This window comes from Pinus tabuliformis, chromosome X (genome assembly GCF_031772625.1).
Source record: "Pinus tabuliformis cultivar Carrire ecotype Pingquan chromosome X, CPIR1, whole genome shotgun sequence".
Classification (NCBI taxonomy): domain Eukaryota; kingdom Viridiplantae; phylum Streptophyta; class Pinopsida; order Pinales; family Pinaceae; genus Pinus; species Pinus tabuliformis.
In genome coordinates this window covers 1,240,893,491-1,240,908,225 of record NC_142308.1, presented here as the reverse complement: position 1 = coordinate 1,240,908,225, position 14,735 = coordinate 1,240,893,491, and the positions used below count along the sequence as shown (strand labels likewise).

Sequence of the window (14,735 nt, the reverse complement as noted above, 5' to 3'; positions counted from 1 at the left end):
TATTTGATCTCCTAATTCCACTGTTCCTAATCTGATAACTAACGCCCTACTTTCATAGGATAAGCTTCCAGTAACCCAACCATTTATGTATAAAATTCCGTGCATAAAATTTTCATACTATGCGTGAATGCATGCAACCAAATATATCTGCGTTCCATTATCTTTTTCATTTACTTCTAAAGAAAAATATTTATCTTAATCAAAGCTTTAAAAAGTTGAAATACATATCAAAGGGCTTCTCTTTTAGCAAGGTTCCCTTTTCATAACTCAATTAGTACACGATTAGTATAACCAATGTTAGCACTCTGTAGTTTTCTCCAGGCTAAAAAGAGAAAACTCAGAGGTAACCACAAACCTCTTTTGGTTGAATGACTGGCCTTCTTCAACCTGAGGGGGCCCCCTCACCGAGCCAACTCAAAGATAAAACTTTTGAATATGATCTTTGACAAAGACCAATTATGAAAATGTTTTATTTTTGGTATGAGGGTAGTAGAGGGTTCTAGGAAAGAATAGTGATGCGATCATTACCTCCCTGGTCCAACATGCTGATGTGTTTCCAACAAATTCATGTACAAAGGCTCAATTAGTATAGCTTCAGAAAGAACAACAAATTTTAGTATAGTGAAGATGGGGATATCAAGACATTCATAAAAAATAGCACAATAACTAACAGTTCATTACTACAACTTAGATAAATGACTATCAAGAAGAATACACAAAACTATCAAAGGCATACATAGTCCATTTGCAAACTGAAATATTTGGCACAGCTAGATATGAGAATATGAAATGAATTCAAGTGTAACTGTTCCATACACCTTCAAATAAGTTTAATAAGATAACACAACAAGGATAATTATAACTAAGAAGAAACAATATGCAAAACATCCATACCATAAGTATCTCTGCAACTCCACTAGAATCTCTTCAACATTCAAGCATATGCATTAAAATAGATCACAAGAATAAACTACAATAGTTTTCCTGGCAATGTGAAACCAAAAAAAAAACCCTTTTATATCGTATTCATCATCTTATATAGTCAATATAAAAAATATAATAATGTCTAAGTTCAGTGAATGTTCAATCCAACAGATGATCGATTCCAAACTTCAAAAGGAGGAAAATTGATGTTTTCAAAGTCTTTTCCTCAAAAACAAAAATAGAAAAGTGTCTTTTATCTTTAAAATGAATTTTTTTTTAAAAGAAACAAAATTATCTTGGAATATGATCAACATGAAACGAAAATAGTAAAAAGCAAAAATGTTGATTTGTTGAGTGTGCAAAAGGCTGCGTAGCAGATGCGCAGTGACTAGAACTTTGTGATTTTGAAACTGGCATGTGGCGGGCTGCTGAGGAAGTGAGTTGGCTGCCACATGTGCTCAATGTCATCCCCTTGAAAAAATGACAGGTGGATTCCCTCCAACATGTGTGTAGTAGAGTGGGCATGGACTGTGTAGCACCTGCATAACACATGCATAATAGATCTCCAACGTTTTTTGTTGAATGATTTATAGTCGTGACAAAACGCCTTTATGCCACTAAATTCCACTCCAAAACATTAAAATCATACTACTATAGCATTAGTAACCTTTGAACTTAATCACAAAATTTAAAACCTGGAGTGAGGCTTAATCACTTCCTCTTTCTTTTGCCTGAATATTTGTTGCTGGAAGCCTTAGTGTTGGAGGCACGAGGAGTTAGGACATGTTGTTCACCAAGAGATGACATAGTGGGTTTAATTTTAGTCACAGGATTAGATTTTAGTTTAGGCACCCTTTTAGGAGGAGACATTTCAGCTGATCCTTCATACTTCTTTACCAATCCCCATGCCTCATCCAAACTTCGTTTCATGCTCCTTAACCTTGCTTCCAACACTAAATTCCTGACATATAAACTTTTGCATTGCCTCCTCATAGGTGTAGAAATTCCCACTGTAGATCAACAGATTATGCAATATACTAAAGAAAAATACAAGATCTACTTCTACAACAAACTTGCGGAAGCTTAATCGAATATGAGCAAGATCAAATAGAACACATATAACTGAGAATGAGAAATCAATCACACATGAACATAGAAGAATACTCTGGGGAAAGCCTCAGCTAAAAACCCTGATCTCTGTATTATCATAGAAGTAGAAATATGTCTAGATTACAAAAAGAATCAGCTCACAAGCTATCATGCTGTCTCTGCGATCAACAATGCTTCTCATGGACAGTCAAAGGATTCTCCAAACCTTCTTCTCTGCCCTCCAAGCCTCCTATTTCATTGCACAGTTTTCCTTGGAGTCCAGTGCTTCCACCTATGTGAATTGGCCTCTTCACTCACTCACTAACCTCTGATCTAACTGCGCAATCCTGAAGGAGATAATTCCTTTTGCATGGATGAGTTTCCTATATAGGAAAAATCCTCCAACTGATAGTACAGTATCCCTTCCTCTGATCTCAACTGGGTCTTTGATTGAACTGACTTGCATGAGTTATTTATGAGAGAATATTCATTGATCTGAAGTGTAGCAGTTACATGCATGCATTAACTAACTGAACTCACAATTAGTTCAACAAACTATTTGAAGTAATCTAACTGGACTTAACTCAGTTAACTGAGCTAACTAATTACAACTCATCCTTATCTCTTTAACTGATGGATAAAATCCTCAATCAATTGATTCGGATTTAAACAAGAATGCAACAAATTACAGAGGTAACCATAAACACAGATATGCAACGGAAACAATACTTCATTTCATCAATGTAAAATACTGAAATATGCTTACAAACAATAATAGAAATAAACCAGCTAGGGCGATGGTAGCTTATCTCTGAGAAGAGATGTGGTGGCTACATACCTTTGAACTATGTTACAATGAGGCTCAAAGGCCTATTTATTGTTGAGAAACAATGGAAACCCCTTAACATCTCAAAACCTAACCCTAGAAAATGAAATGCCAAATTGTGGGTCCCGTTTGGGTAAATTGGTACATCAATTTCCCAGAGTCGTAACTTTGGCATACAATCTTCGTTTGACACGTACAATAGCTCGTTAGAAAGATCTATCCGAGAACTATAACTTTGGGAAGGGCAACATCGGTCCATGGACCCATGTTGCCCCTAGATTTCCCAAAAAACGTCATTTAGGGCCTCAAAACGGCTTCGGAAGTTCAGGACCCGAAAAACTGCTAAAAATAGTAAATTGTGCTACAATTATGGAAACTGAAAAAATGAAAGATACAGTCGTGGGGGTCCAAATGGGATAGGTGGGTGGCCACCAACACCCACCTGGATCATTCCTCCCCCCTTAGGAAGCAATGGTCCCCATTGCGTTGAGTTCCTCCCTGAGATGAGGAAGCTTCTGCTGAGCTGGGTCTCTGGTGAGCTGTTCTGTAATCTATGATGTGTCCAGAAATGGTGGGAAGCATGGTCGACGATGGTCCACATTGAACACTCGGTGTAAGCGAAGGAATGGAGGAATGTTGTGCTTCAAAGCATTGTTGCCCATAGCCTTGGCACTGGTGTAAGGACAATGTTGGAGTGGTATGAGTTTCTGATGGGTTCTGGTAAGGCGTTCTCTCTGCAGATGTAACCAAACTTTGTCGCCCACCTAAAACTTGTGTGGTACCCCGATGGGTGAGGAGAAGTTGTTCCTATGTTCTGTCATGACCGTATCCCTTTGCTGCTACTGCTGCATGGAGGAACCCTTTGTTGGGGTCATGGATGTAGCAACGATCTTCCCCTTACTTTGGGAGCGAACCAGACATAAAATGAATTTCCTAGTCTGGGAGATGAGCTTGCTGCCTTTCTTTGCAGTGATCAAAGAGGTGGCGGTGGGTGGGGCTACCTCTGGTATCCTGTATAATGAATTATCCAAAGAAATAATGACAGCTCGAGGCCTTGACTCATACACAGCATGTCGCCTCCACAAGTATGGCTGGCCTAATAGTACATCGCATACATCCAAAGGTGTAACATCACACAATACCTCATCTGTGAAGGGCTTGATGCTGTAGGGAAGCCAACACTACTGGCAGACTTTGAGATCTTGTCCTTCATGAAGCCACCCGATATTATATGGCTATGGGTGTGGTGTAGTCAATAGGCCCAACCACTTCACAACCTCTGCTGAAACGAGGTTCTTTTGGCTGCCAATGTTGACAATGAATTACATCGGCGAACCCTTCACCCACATCTATGAGTGGAAAAGACGCTACCCTTCCTCTGGATTTTCAGGCTCATTCTTTTGGATCTTGGTAGTGGCAACAGTGGCGCTAGGATCTGCATCAATGATTTGCTTCCCTTTTCCATTCCCCTTGTCGAGTTCTAGCTTAGGGTCAGAACATGCATTTGATTCGGAAGCCTTCAACTCGGCCACCAATGGCTGCTTGGTCCGACACTCACTTGTGTTATGAGTGGGGCTCTTGTGGAACTCACACCACTTTCCTGTGTCCTTCTTTGGCTTCGTGGTGTTGTTCTTTTCTTGCAGCTTTGATGGGTTGTATTGGCTCACCCCGCCTTGGCTTTTTCCTTTGGGTTTCGAATTTGCAGATCCAAAGTCTCGCTTCTTCTGTTTGAACTTTTGCTTGATTTTGACAGCGTATCGGTACGCCGTGCTGAGCGTGGAGATGTTTAGGAACTCCATATCTTCTTGGATGTATCTGTGTAGGCAGTCGCGGTATTTGAGTACCAGATGCAGATCAGAATCTTTGATACCCAACTGTGTGCGAAGGGTATGAAAAATGTTTGTGAACTGTGGCACATCTTGGTCCCTTCCCTGTCGCAGCGTGGTCCACTTTATGTATTTGTCCTCGTAGCTTTTGACAGGGTAGTACTGCTCCTTGACAACATCCCGGAATGAATCCCAAGTGGGTGCAGTTGAAAATAGTGAGCCTGTGCTTTCATTCTTCTGCTCGCAGTAGGTTTCCCACCAGTCCTTGACGTGGGGGGCTGCTTTGAGAAGAGCGAAAACAATCTTTTCCCGACTCGAAAATTCATGAACAGAAAAATACCCTTCTAGCAGATTTAACCATTTATCTACAACATCTGCGTCTATTTGACCCTCAAATATGGGGATTTCGAAATTAACTTGTACCTTAAACGGTGTGGCGTTTCCAGAGTAGCTGTTGGAAGTCGATGCGTTGCCTCTGGGTAGTTGCTAAAGGATCTGCGCAAAGCTATCCATCATCGCGTTCCTTTGCCGCTTGAGGGCTTCTTCAAGCAAGATTTTGATAGGATCTCTTGCCCCCTCGTCTTTCTTCTCATTCGCCATGGGAGGTCGTCGGGATTTGCGAGGCTGGTCTTGCAAAGGTTCGACCAGTTCAAGCCCTAACTCCTTATATCCCGACCTCGTTGGGGACATGCAAAGAAAAATAGAGAAAAGCAAACCGCTCTAATACCACTAATCCGTATTTAAATAGGAACGCAACAAATTACAGAGATAACCATAAACACAAATATGCAGCGGAAACAATACTTCGTTTCATCAATGTAAAATACTGAAATATGCTTACAAACAATAATAGAAATAAACCAGCTAGGGCAATGGTAGCTTATCTCTGAGAAGAGATGTGGCGGCTACATGCCTCTGAACTATGTTACAATGAGGCTCAAAGGCCTATTTATTGTTTAGAAATAATGGAAAACCCTTAACATCCCAAAACGTAACCCTAGAAGATGAAATGCCAAATTGTGGGTCCCGTTTGGGTAAATTGGTACATCAATTTTTTGGGGTCATAAATTTGGCATACGATCTCCGTTTGACGTGTACTATAGTTCGTTAGAAAGACCTATTCGAGAAATATAATTTTGGGAAGGGCAACATCGGTCCATGGACCCATGTTGCCCCCAGATTTCCCAAAAACCGTCATTTAGGGCCTTAAAACAGCTTCGGAAGTTCAGGCCCTGAAAAACTGCTAAAAATAGTAAACTGTGCTACAATTACGGAAACTGAAAAACTGAAAGAGACAGTCGTGGGGGTCCAAATGGGATAGGTGGGTGGCCACTAACATCCACCTGGATCATCAATGGAGAAACTGTTGCATGTCTTCACATAGACTTCATATTTTATTTTCTACAACTAATTAACTCAAGATGAATTAATTAATTATTTTACAAAAAGCTGCTAAGATCAAATTCGAATTTTACTTCTCAATTTTAGTTCAGGGACTCACTAAAATTGGAATTTATCCTGAAATGCTATTTATAGCGATGCTATTTTAGCACTTCCATTTTTCATTCCTTGTTGCTATGTCCAACACTAGTACCCGAACTGCTATTTATAGCAATGCTATTTTTAGCATTTCTTGTTGCCATTTTCAAAACTCCCTCTCAACAAGAAAGGCATTCAACTCGAACCTGATCCTGAACCTTTGGAATGTTCTGCATGCAACACTTCTCCCTAGTGTTGTTGCTCCAGCAACTCTAGAGACAAAAAATCTCCCAACTGACCTCCCTGTTGGGCTAGAAACATCCTCTGATGCTGAAGCTCCATTTGCCGCTGACAAGTGCTCCCTCTCTGATCTCTGAGCTGCTACAACACTCCATGCATCTTGCACCGTTTCACACATCTCTGTGCCATCCTGCACTGGTGCAACACTCCTGTGCCTCTCGCATTGTTGTAGCCTACTAGTTCTCCAGTATCATGGGATTCCTGCACTGTAGCTCTCTCTGCCGCTCCATCCACATCTGTCTCTACCCACTCAGCCAGTCCTGCTACTCCTTGTTGGGGCTCCCGTAGAAAGGTCTGATCAAAGAGGTTGGGTACCTCAATGATCCTTCCCCTATTCCAGCATTATTGGGACTGTCACTCCACATCGCCCCACCTCCGACCTGGAGGTATGGATGCATGTGATCCCTCTACCCACTTGGCTCGAAATTTCCCCCTACTGGAGGTCTCTACATGAGTATATGTCTCTACTCAATCTCCTTTCTGCTTCTCTAGTTGTGGCTGCTCCACAACCTCTTGAACCTTCTTCACCAATTGCGGCTCCTCCACAATTGTCTGAGACTTCTTCTTAATGTACTCTCCCTCTCAACCACCAAGTCTCCAACAGTTGCCTTGTTTCTCAAGGCTTTGCATGCATCTTGAACCTCAAGAGCATACAGGTTCTTGACTCGTGAACCAATCTGCTTCACCTGTCTCGTGGTGATGTGTCTAAGGAAAACCTTTCCCTTACTAAAGACTACATCATAGCCTTTGTCTTCCAACATTGCGATTGACACCAAATTTTTCCTTAGTCCTGGTACATACTTGACATCAGTTAAGGTAATGCAAGCTCCATTCTCCCTCTGAAAAACAATTGTGCCTACACCTGAGACACTATACTTTTCATCATTACCCATCGCTATGAGTATTTGGAGATCATTCTCCTCCAAGGTACTGAACAAACTATTGTTGCCGGTCATGTGGAAAGAAGCTCCACTGTCAAGAAATCAACCACATCCCACCATGGATGAAACCATGCATGCGAAGAGGGTGAAATCCAACTCGAACTGTGAGGCAAATGCCTCACCTACAGATCCTTCCTTGGATCCCATCTTGGATTTCTTCAATGGACAATTTGTAGCAAAATGGCCCACCTCATGACAACGAAAGCATCACACTTTCGATTTGTCAAACTTCTTCCCACCATGGGAAGAACTCGATTTGGGATGAGAATCCTTCTCCTTCCCTTTCTTTTCCTTACTCGCTAAGGCACAGTTTTCTTCATCCTCCTTCGATGAAGAACCATCTCTGGTGCTTCTTATCTCCTCCTGCATCAGATTCGACCAAAGTCGTTCCCAATTTGGCAGTTTTTCTCTTCCATTAACCGAGTCTTGCTGGATATGCCAACTCTTATGAATACCGAAGAGTGCAAGACTCACCATGTCATCATCAGCTATCATGATCCCTACACTTCCAAGCTCATCCCTGCAGGTGGTGAGCTTGTTCAGATATGTAGAGATCGTGTCGCCCTTTTCACACTTGATTTTCCGAAGCTTGTCTTTCAGCGCCAACTTCCTCTGATTGCTGCTATTCTGATATAGATCTTTCAATGTTTTCCACATTGAAAATAGTGTCTCCTTCCCATGGAAACTCGAGACTATGTGGTCTCGAACTCCCTCTAGAAGGATTCTCCTTGCTCTAGCCACACATTTCTTCCATTTCGCCAATTTTGTAGCATTAGCTGCTACCGGCTTGGGGACTTCTTTATCAATGAAGTCCTTTAGACCATTATCCTCTAATACTGCTTCCATGCAATCCTTCTAGGCTATATAATTTGAGTTCCCATCAAGGGCATACTCGAGTCTTAAACCGTTGAACACCATTGGTGAAATTTGAGATGTGATAAGAATTCAAATTATATAATCAAGAACTTGAAACTTTGAACTTCTCCCTTCTTTGTATATTGTTCTTCACTTTGATCACCTTTGCTCCGATACCATGTAGAATTTTTCTACAAATTAGCTAGCTCTAATACCATGTAGAATTTTTCTACAAATTAGCTAGCTCTGATACCATGTAGAACTTTTTCTACAAAACCTCACTCTGATACCATGTAGAAATTCCCACTGTAGATCAACAGATTATGCAATATACTAAAGCAAAATACAAGATCTACTTCTACAATAAACTTGCGGAAGCTTAATAGAATATGAGCAAGATCAAATAGAACACATATAACTATGAATGATAAATCAATCACACATGAACACAAAAGAATACTCTGGTGAAAGCCTCAGCTAAAAATCCCAATCTCTGTATTATCATACAAGTGGAAATATATTCAGATTACAAAAAGAATCAGCTCACAAGCTATCATTCTCTCTCTGCAATCAAACAATGCTGCTCATAGATAGCCAAAGGCTTCTCCAAACCCTCTCTTCTGCCCTCCAAGCCTCCTATTTCCTTGCGCAGTTTTCCTTGGGGTCCAGTGCTGCCACATGTGTGAATTGGCCTCTTCACATACTCACTAACCTTTGATCTAACTATGCAATCCTAAAGGAGATAATTCCTTCTACATGGATGAGTTTTCTATATAGGAAAAATCTTCCAACTGATAGTACACTGTCCCTTCCTCTGATCTCGACTGGGTCTCTGATTGAACTGACATGCATGAGTTATTTATGAGAGAATATTCAGTTATCTGAAGTGCAACAGTTACATGCATGCATTAACTAACTGAACTCACAATTAGTTCAACAAACTATTTGAACTAATCTAACTAGACTTAACTCAGTTAACTGAGCTAAGTAATTACGACTCAAATTACAACTCATCCTTATCTCTTTAACGGATGGATAAATTCCTCAATCAATGGAGAAATTGTTGCATGTCTTCACATAGACTTCATGTTTGATTTTCTACAACTAATTAACTCAAGATGAATTAATTAATTATTTTACAAACAACTGCTAAGATCAAATTCGAATTTTACTTCTCAATTTTAGTTCAGGGACTAACTAAAATTGGAATCTATCTCGAAATTCTATTTATAGCGATGCTATTTTTAGCGCTTCCATTTTTCATTCCTTGTTTCTATGTCCAACACTGGTACCCAAACTTCTATTTATAACAATGCTATTTTTAACATTTCTATTTTTAGCATTTCTTGTTGCGATTTTCAACAACAGGAATAGACCATTTGATGAAATGTTTTCTTTTGTCAAGGGCCTGGGGTGCCTCACGAACTTCATTGTCACAATTTTCAAGAATATCCTGGACTGACATTGATAGCTTTGATTTAATTTCCTAAGTTGGTTTACATGTTCCTTGCTTTCTTCCAGCTTCTGCAAGCATCTTTGATAATCTTTCCATTGATTAAAAGGAGGTTTTCCAGGAGCTTGAGCTATCTGCTTCATTTGTTGCACAAATATGAATTTTGACTTATAAACCTTAACTGATGGCCCACTAAGCTCCACTGTAATCTTCTTAGCCTGCTCTACAAATGAAACATGCTTCCCTTTTCCTTTAGTAATTTTTTCTGGAGGTGACTTTTCCTTGTCATTTGCGGGTTTGGTTGTTTCCTTCAGGTCCCTATTTCCTCTTCTCAAGAATGTTGTTTTCCCTTGATATTTAGAAAGTGCCTCTTTCATCCTAACCATTGTGGGACCCTCTTTTTCATATTGTATAGAAATGTGTTCAAGTTGTGCTATGTATTCCTCTTGCTCTGGCTACATTACTTTAGGTCCCTTCATTTATTCCTCTTTGGCTTGATCTTGTTTGTCTCCCTGTCTTTCTTGAGAAATCTCTACAACTACTTGAGGGGCTACCTCTTCCTCATTCTTCTTAACTCTTGACCTTGTCCTAGGTCTCATTACAAATTGATCCTGAACTGTACCTTCAATCTTAACTTTAACCTTGGTGGGATGTGTTTATGCCACCTATACCTTTGCTTCCTTGTTTGTCTTCTTATCCTTCATGTCCTATTTTTCAGCCTTCTTACCAAGCCTGCTTATGGTTTTTTGCTTGGCTTTACATCTTCCTTTTTAATTGATTTTATCTCCTTGAATGAATGTATAACTTCCTTCTTGGGTGTTCCCTACATTTTATGTACCTCCTCATCCACTTTTATTGATGAAGATCCATCTTGAGGCAACAAATCTATACTTGAAAGGAAATCTGACCAATTTAATTTCTTCTTCTCAACTCCATATTTAACTAAAATACTGATAAGAGAGAAATGAAATAAACTGGAAGCATGATTTTCTTTTTGAATATTTACTTTAACTACCATTCTCTCAAAACTTTGGAGTAAGAAATAAGGTAGATTCATAGGTTTTCTCTCTGTTAAATTCCATAACAACCTCAAATGGTACTAATAAACCCTTCTGACTCTGCCTTCACGGGTGAAGTACCTCTTGATGACTTTCAAAATAACAACATACTTCTCCTAAAGGTAAACACTGCGAAAAGTTAAGGAAAACTTGTCCAAAAATTCTGGTTTCACAAACTATTTGAAAGCTAGGATGTCCAACTCATCTCGCTTAAACCATTTTTCCTCTATTGTAGGGAGATTAATGGCTTCAACAATAAGTTTTTCAGTCACAAGAATCTCCACATTTCCTATCTTGACTCAGCCATATTGAAAATTAAGGTGCAACATTCTGGTGAGCCTATTATGATGACCTATCTTCTGTACCTTCTCACAAAAGGGAATACAAGAGACATTTTCAAAGGCTACCCTAATAGCAGGTGAGGATTTTATCAAGCTCAAGGTGCTACGATCAGTGCACACTAGATCTCCACCTTTCTTACTGGTAAAAGGGGCCATTTGATCTTGATAGGTGGCAGGTGAAACTCGACTTTGAAAAGGAGTTTCATTTATAGATCAGATGATACAAGACCGACAAGGGTGACAACACAATTCAACTCAAACAGCCAGTGGGTCAAAGAGTTGGTGACAGGGCAGTTTATGAGGTTAAAAAGTGAACAGGGGAACTCAGAAGCACTTATGAACTTATCTCGACCTCTCAACAATCAACAGAATGACAACAGTTCATATTTATGGAAAATGATAGAGAACTTGGAAATGAAGTTATATTGCTAGACAAAATAGGGTGTGCCCAGTGTTTGCTCCTTTAGTAGAAAATGCACAAAGTTTGGTTGAATTTGATTGGGATACAAAATAGTAAAAAATCAGGAAAATTCACCGAAATCCTACCTCTCCCATCTCTGAGAATGAAATTGTGCATAAATGAATACCTTGTTCAACAAATTTATGACCTTGGCACCCTATGTGCAGTAAGAGTGCAACACTCTTAACCTCCGCATAGCAGGAGCGCAACAAACTGTGTGAATTCCTCTGCGACCTAGCTTCAAAACATGATCTATTCCCAAATTCCCTGCAGGAAGAATGAATTCATTCACCTATGATTAGAGGAAATGAAAAATGGCGGCCTTCTACAATGATTTGAAAGTAATTCAAAAACTTTGTTGATGTAATCGAGCTTGATGTTAAATCAGCGTTGCACTTGAAAAGCAATTATTTCGGAGTTTGGGATCATGACAAAATCTAGGGAAATGATGAAAGTATGATGAATGAATCATATGAAATGGATAGGGACAAGGGTCAATCATCACATACAATGGTGTTTAGGCAAGGGAAAATTTAGGCCTAGGGATTTATACTTAGGATAAAATGGGGGTGGGGAGGTCTAGGCCTGAAATAAGGAATAGGGATGATATGAATGTTTAGTAATAGGGAAAATTTGAGATAATAAGGGAATAAGAGGATGTGAAGGAGGGAAAAATAATGATGTCTAAAGAGGGAAAAAATTGGAAAATTAATGACTGACTGCTTTAACATCATTCCTTTAACTGTAGACACCCTATCAACATTCAATATCCTGACTCAACAAATTATTACAATAACTTTCAATGCTCAGATACCCCTTCCCATGAATGAATTTAATGACCAAATTCATCATGACTCTCCAAATAGTGACAGGTCAAAATTATGACAGTGAAAACATTTATAAATTTGACCCCCTCCAAGACAGCAAAATCATAGTTTGAAGGCCTTCAACTAATAAATTAACCTACTCTAACATTGGCTCCATTAGGGATGGAAGCCTCCTTGTGAGTTGCTAAGAATGACACCACAAACCAGATGCATATACATTGTGAAATGGTAACCAGGTATAAAACTGATATATAGACTATCAAACTCGAAAAATTTATTCACTGACTGACTGAAAATAACTACTGACTAATAGACTGTTAATTTACAAACTGACTTAATTATGGAAATGACAAGTTAAGATCTTATGGCCTTCACCTCGGGCTTTAAATCTCAACTTTGACTACCCACACTTGCAATATTTCAAAGTAGAACGGTATTCACAATGAAATGATCCTTCAACTATCAAATTAGGTGAGAAAATGTTTGAGCAACCTGCCATTCACAAGCCCTGCTCCAACTGGTTCATTTGATAAATCTTCAAGTAGATAGGCATTATGTCCCTTGAATGAAGCAACCTTCAAAGGCCCCTTCCACAAGTTGTTGAACTTTCCATGTTTGCCTTTATCTTCATTTCGAGCATCCCACTTTAACACCAAATCTCCAAGTTGAAAATTAGCTTCCTTTGTTCTTTTATCATAGATTTTCTTTATCCGGTCTTGTATCAGCTGTGTGTTTTTGAACACCTCTTCTCTAGACTGTTGGAGTTGAATCATTTGGCCAATTCTCCGTTGCATATCATTTGACTCTACTTCAGCCTCCTGCAATAATCTCATGATTGGCACTCCCAATGAAGAAGGAAAAAGTGCCTTTGTCCCATAAACCAACTCAAATGGAGACATGCCTATTGATCTTTTAGTACTCACACAATCTGCCCATAGTGCATGAATCAGATTTTTGTGCCATCTCCTTTTATTTTCCTGCAACAACTTCTTAATAATGTTGACCAAACTCTTGTTGGATGACTCTGCCAAGCCATTTCCCTGAGGGTAATAGGCCATGGAATGGCCTAGAATGATGTTATATTTGTGGTAGAATTCAATCATCTTCTTTGACTTAAATGCAATGACATTGTCTGTGATAATTTTTTGTGGACAGTCAAAATGAGACAAATTTTACCTTCCAAAAACTAGATGATCACCATGTTTGTAGCTTGTCTGGTCGGGGCTACCTCAATCCACTTGGTAAAATAGTCGGTTGTTGTCAATATCCACTTGTGTTGTCCAGAAGAAATGGGATGAATTTCACCAATAAAATGGAGTCCCCGTTGTTGAAATGGTGACTCAACTACTATAGGCTTCAGGGGCAACACGAGAAATTTCTTTCTTCCTTCAAACATCTGACATTCCTGATAGCTGGCCACCTTTTTATAAACATCAACAAACAAACTAGGCCAATAGAAACCATCTCTTAAGGTCTTGTTCGTTGTGGTTTTCCAATACAACTTCCCACCACAATCTCCTTTGTGAAACTGCTCCATTGTTGCTTGAGCCTCATCTTCTAATAAATAATTAAGCAACATTCTACCAGGATCCTTCCAGTACAAGAACTGATCAATAATGTAGAATTTCACTGCCTTCAGTTTTAGAAATAAAGCTTTAGTTTTGGTCCAATCAAGAGGTGCTTGTAAATGTTATAAGACATATAAAATATATGCATACCAAGGTGAAGCAACAAACTTCTCCGGCACTTGTTAGACAATATTCGATAGATCTTCTTCTATTAGGACAGCTAGGAAATTAATTTGAAGGGACTGCAAATTTGATTCAGCCATCATCCAAACAAAACCTTTACCTTTAATTAATTTTGTTGGTTTGATCTCTATCTCATATTCAAGAGTTGCAATGATCCACTTACCCCTTCTTTCATCAGGGTCACTTTGAGTCAAGATGTTATTTAATGTAGCACTAGGCATATAAGCCAGAACATGAAAATGAAAAATGTATACTCGAAAATCTTTCAAGGCCTTTACATGAGAAAATGCTTGTTTTTCCATTATGTCATATTTGAGCACCCTGCTGAAAAATACAATAGGTTGTTCAACTCCTTGCTGATTTTTCTACAAAATGACAACAACAATATTGTGCTCAGATGCAAAAGAAAATACTATAAATTCACGTGTATAATCTAGACTAGCCAATGTGGGAGCACGGGACAATGCTGCTTTGACTTCATTGAAAGATTTCCTACTGTCTTCACCCCATTTCACCTCGTTGTCCTACCTCAACATGTTTGTAATTTTTCTAGAAATTTCAGCCAGATTAGGGATGAACCTTCTCAAAAAATTAATTCTACCCAA

At 39.2% G+C, this 14,735-nt stretch overlaps 1 protein-coding gene across 1 annotated transcript; it reads right to left on the bottom strand.

Moving 5' to 3' along the window:
- Positions 1-12,846: 12,846 nt before the first annotated feature.
- On the bottom strand, positions 12,847-13,437 carry LOC149144453 (uncharacterized). The gene has a single exon (XM_089452163.1). It carries the CDS (start codon positions 13,435-13,437, stop codon positions 12,847-12,849), a length of 591 nt encoding a protein of 196 aa, XP_089308289.1.
- Positions 13,438-14,735: the final 1,298 nt, after the last annotated feature.

What these genes read in the sequence shown, in the direction of transcription:
- LOC149144453 (XM_089452163.1), bottom strand. Translation starts at nt 13,437, where the DNA reads ATGGCCTATTACCCTCAGGGAAATGGCTTGGCAGAGTCATCCAACAAG.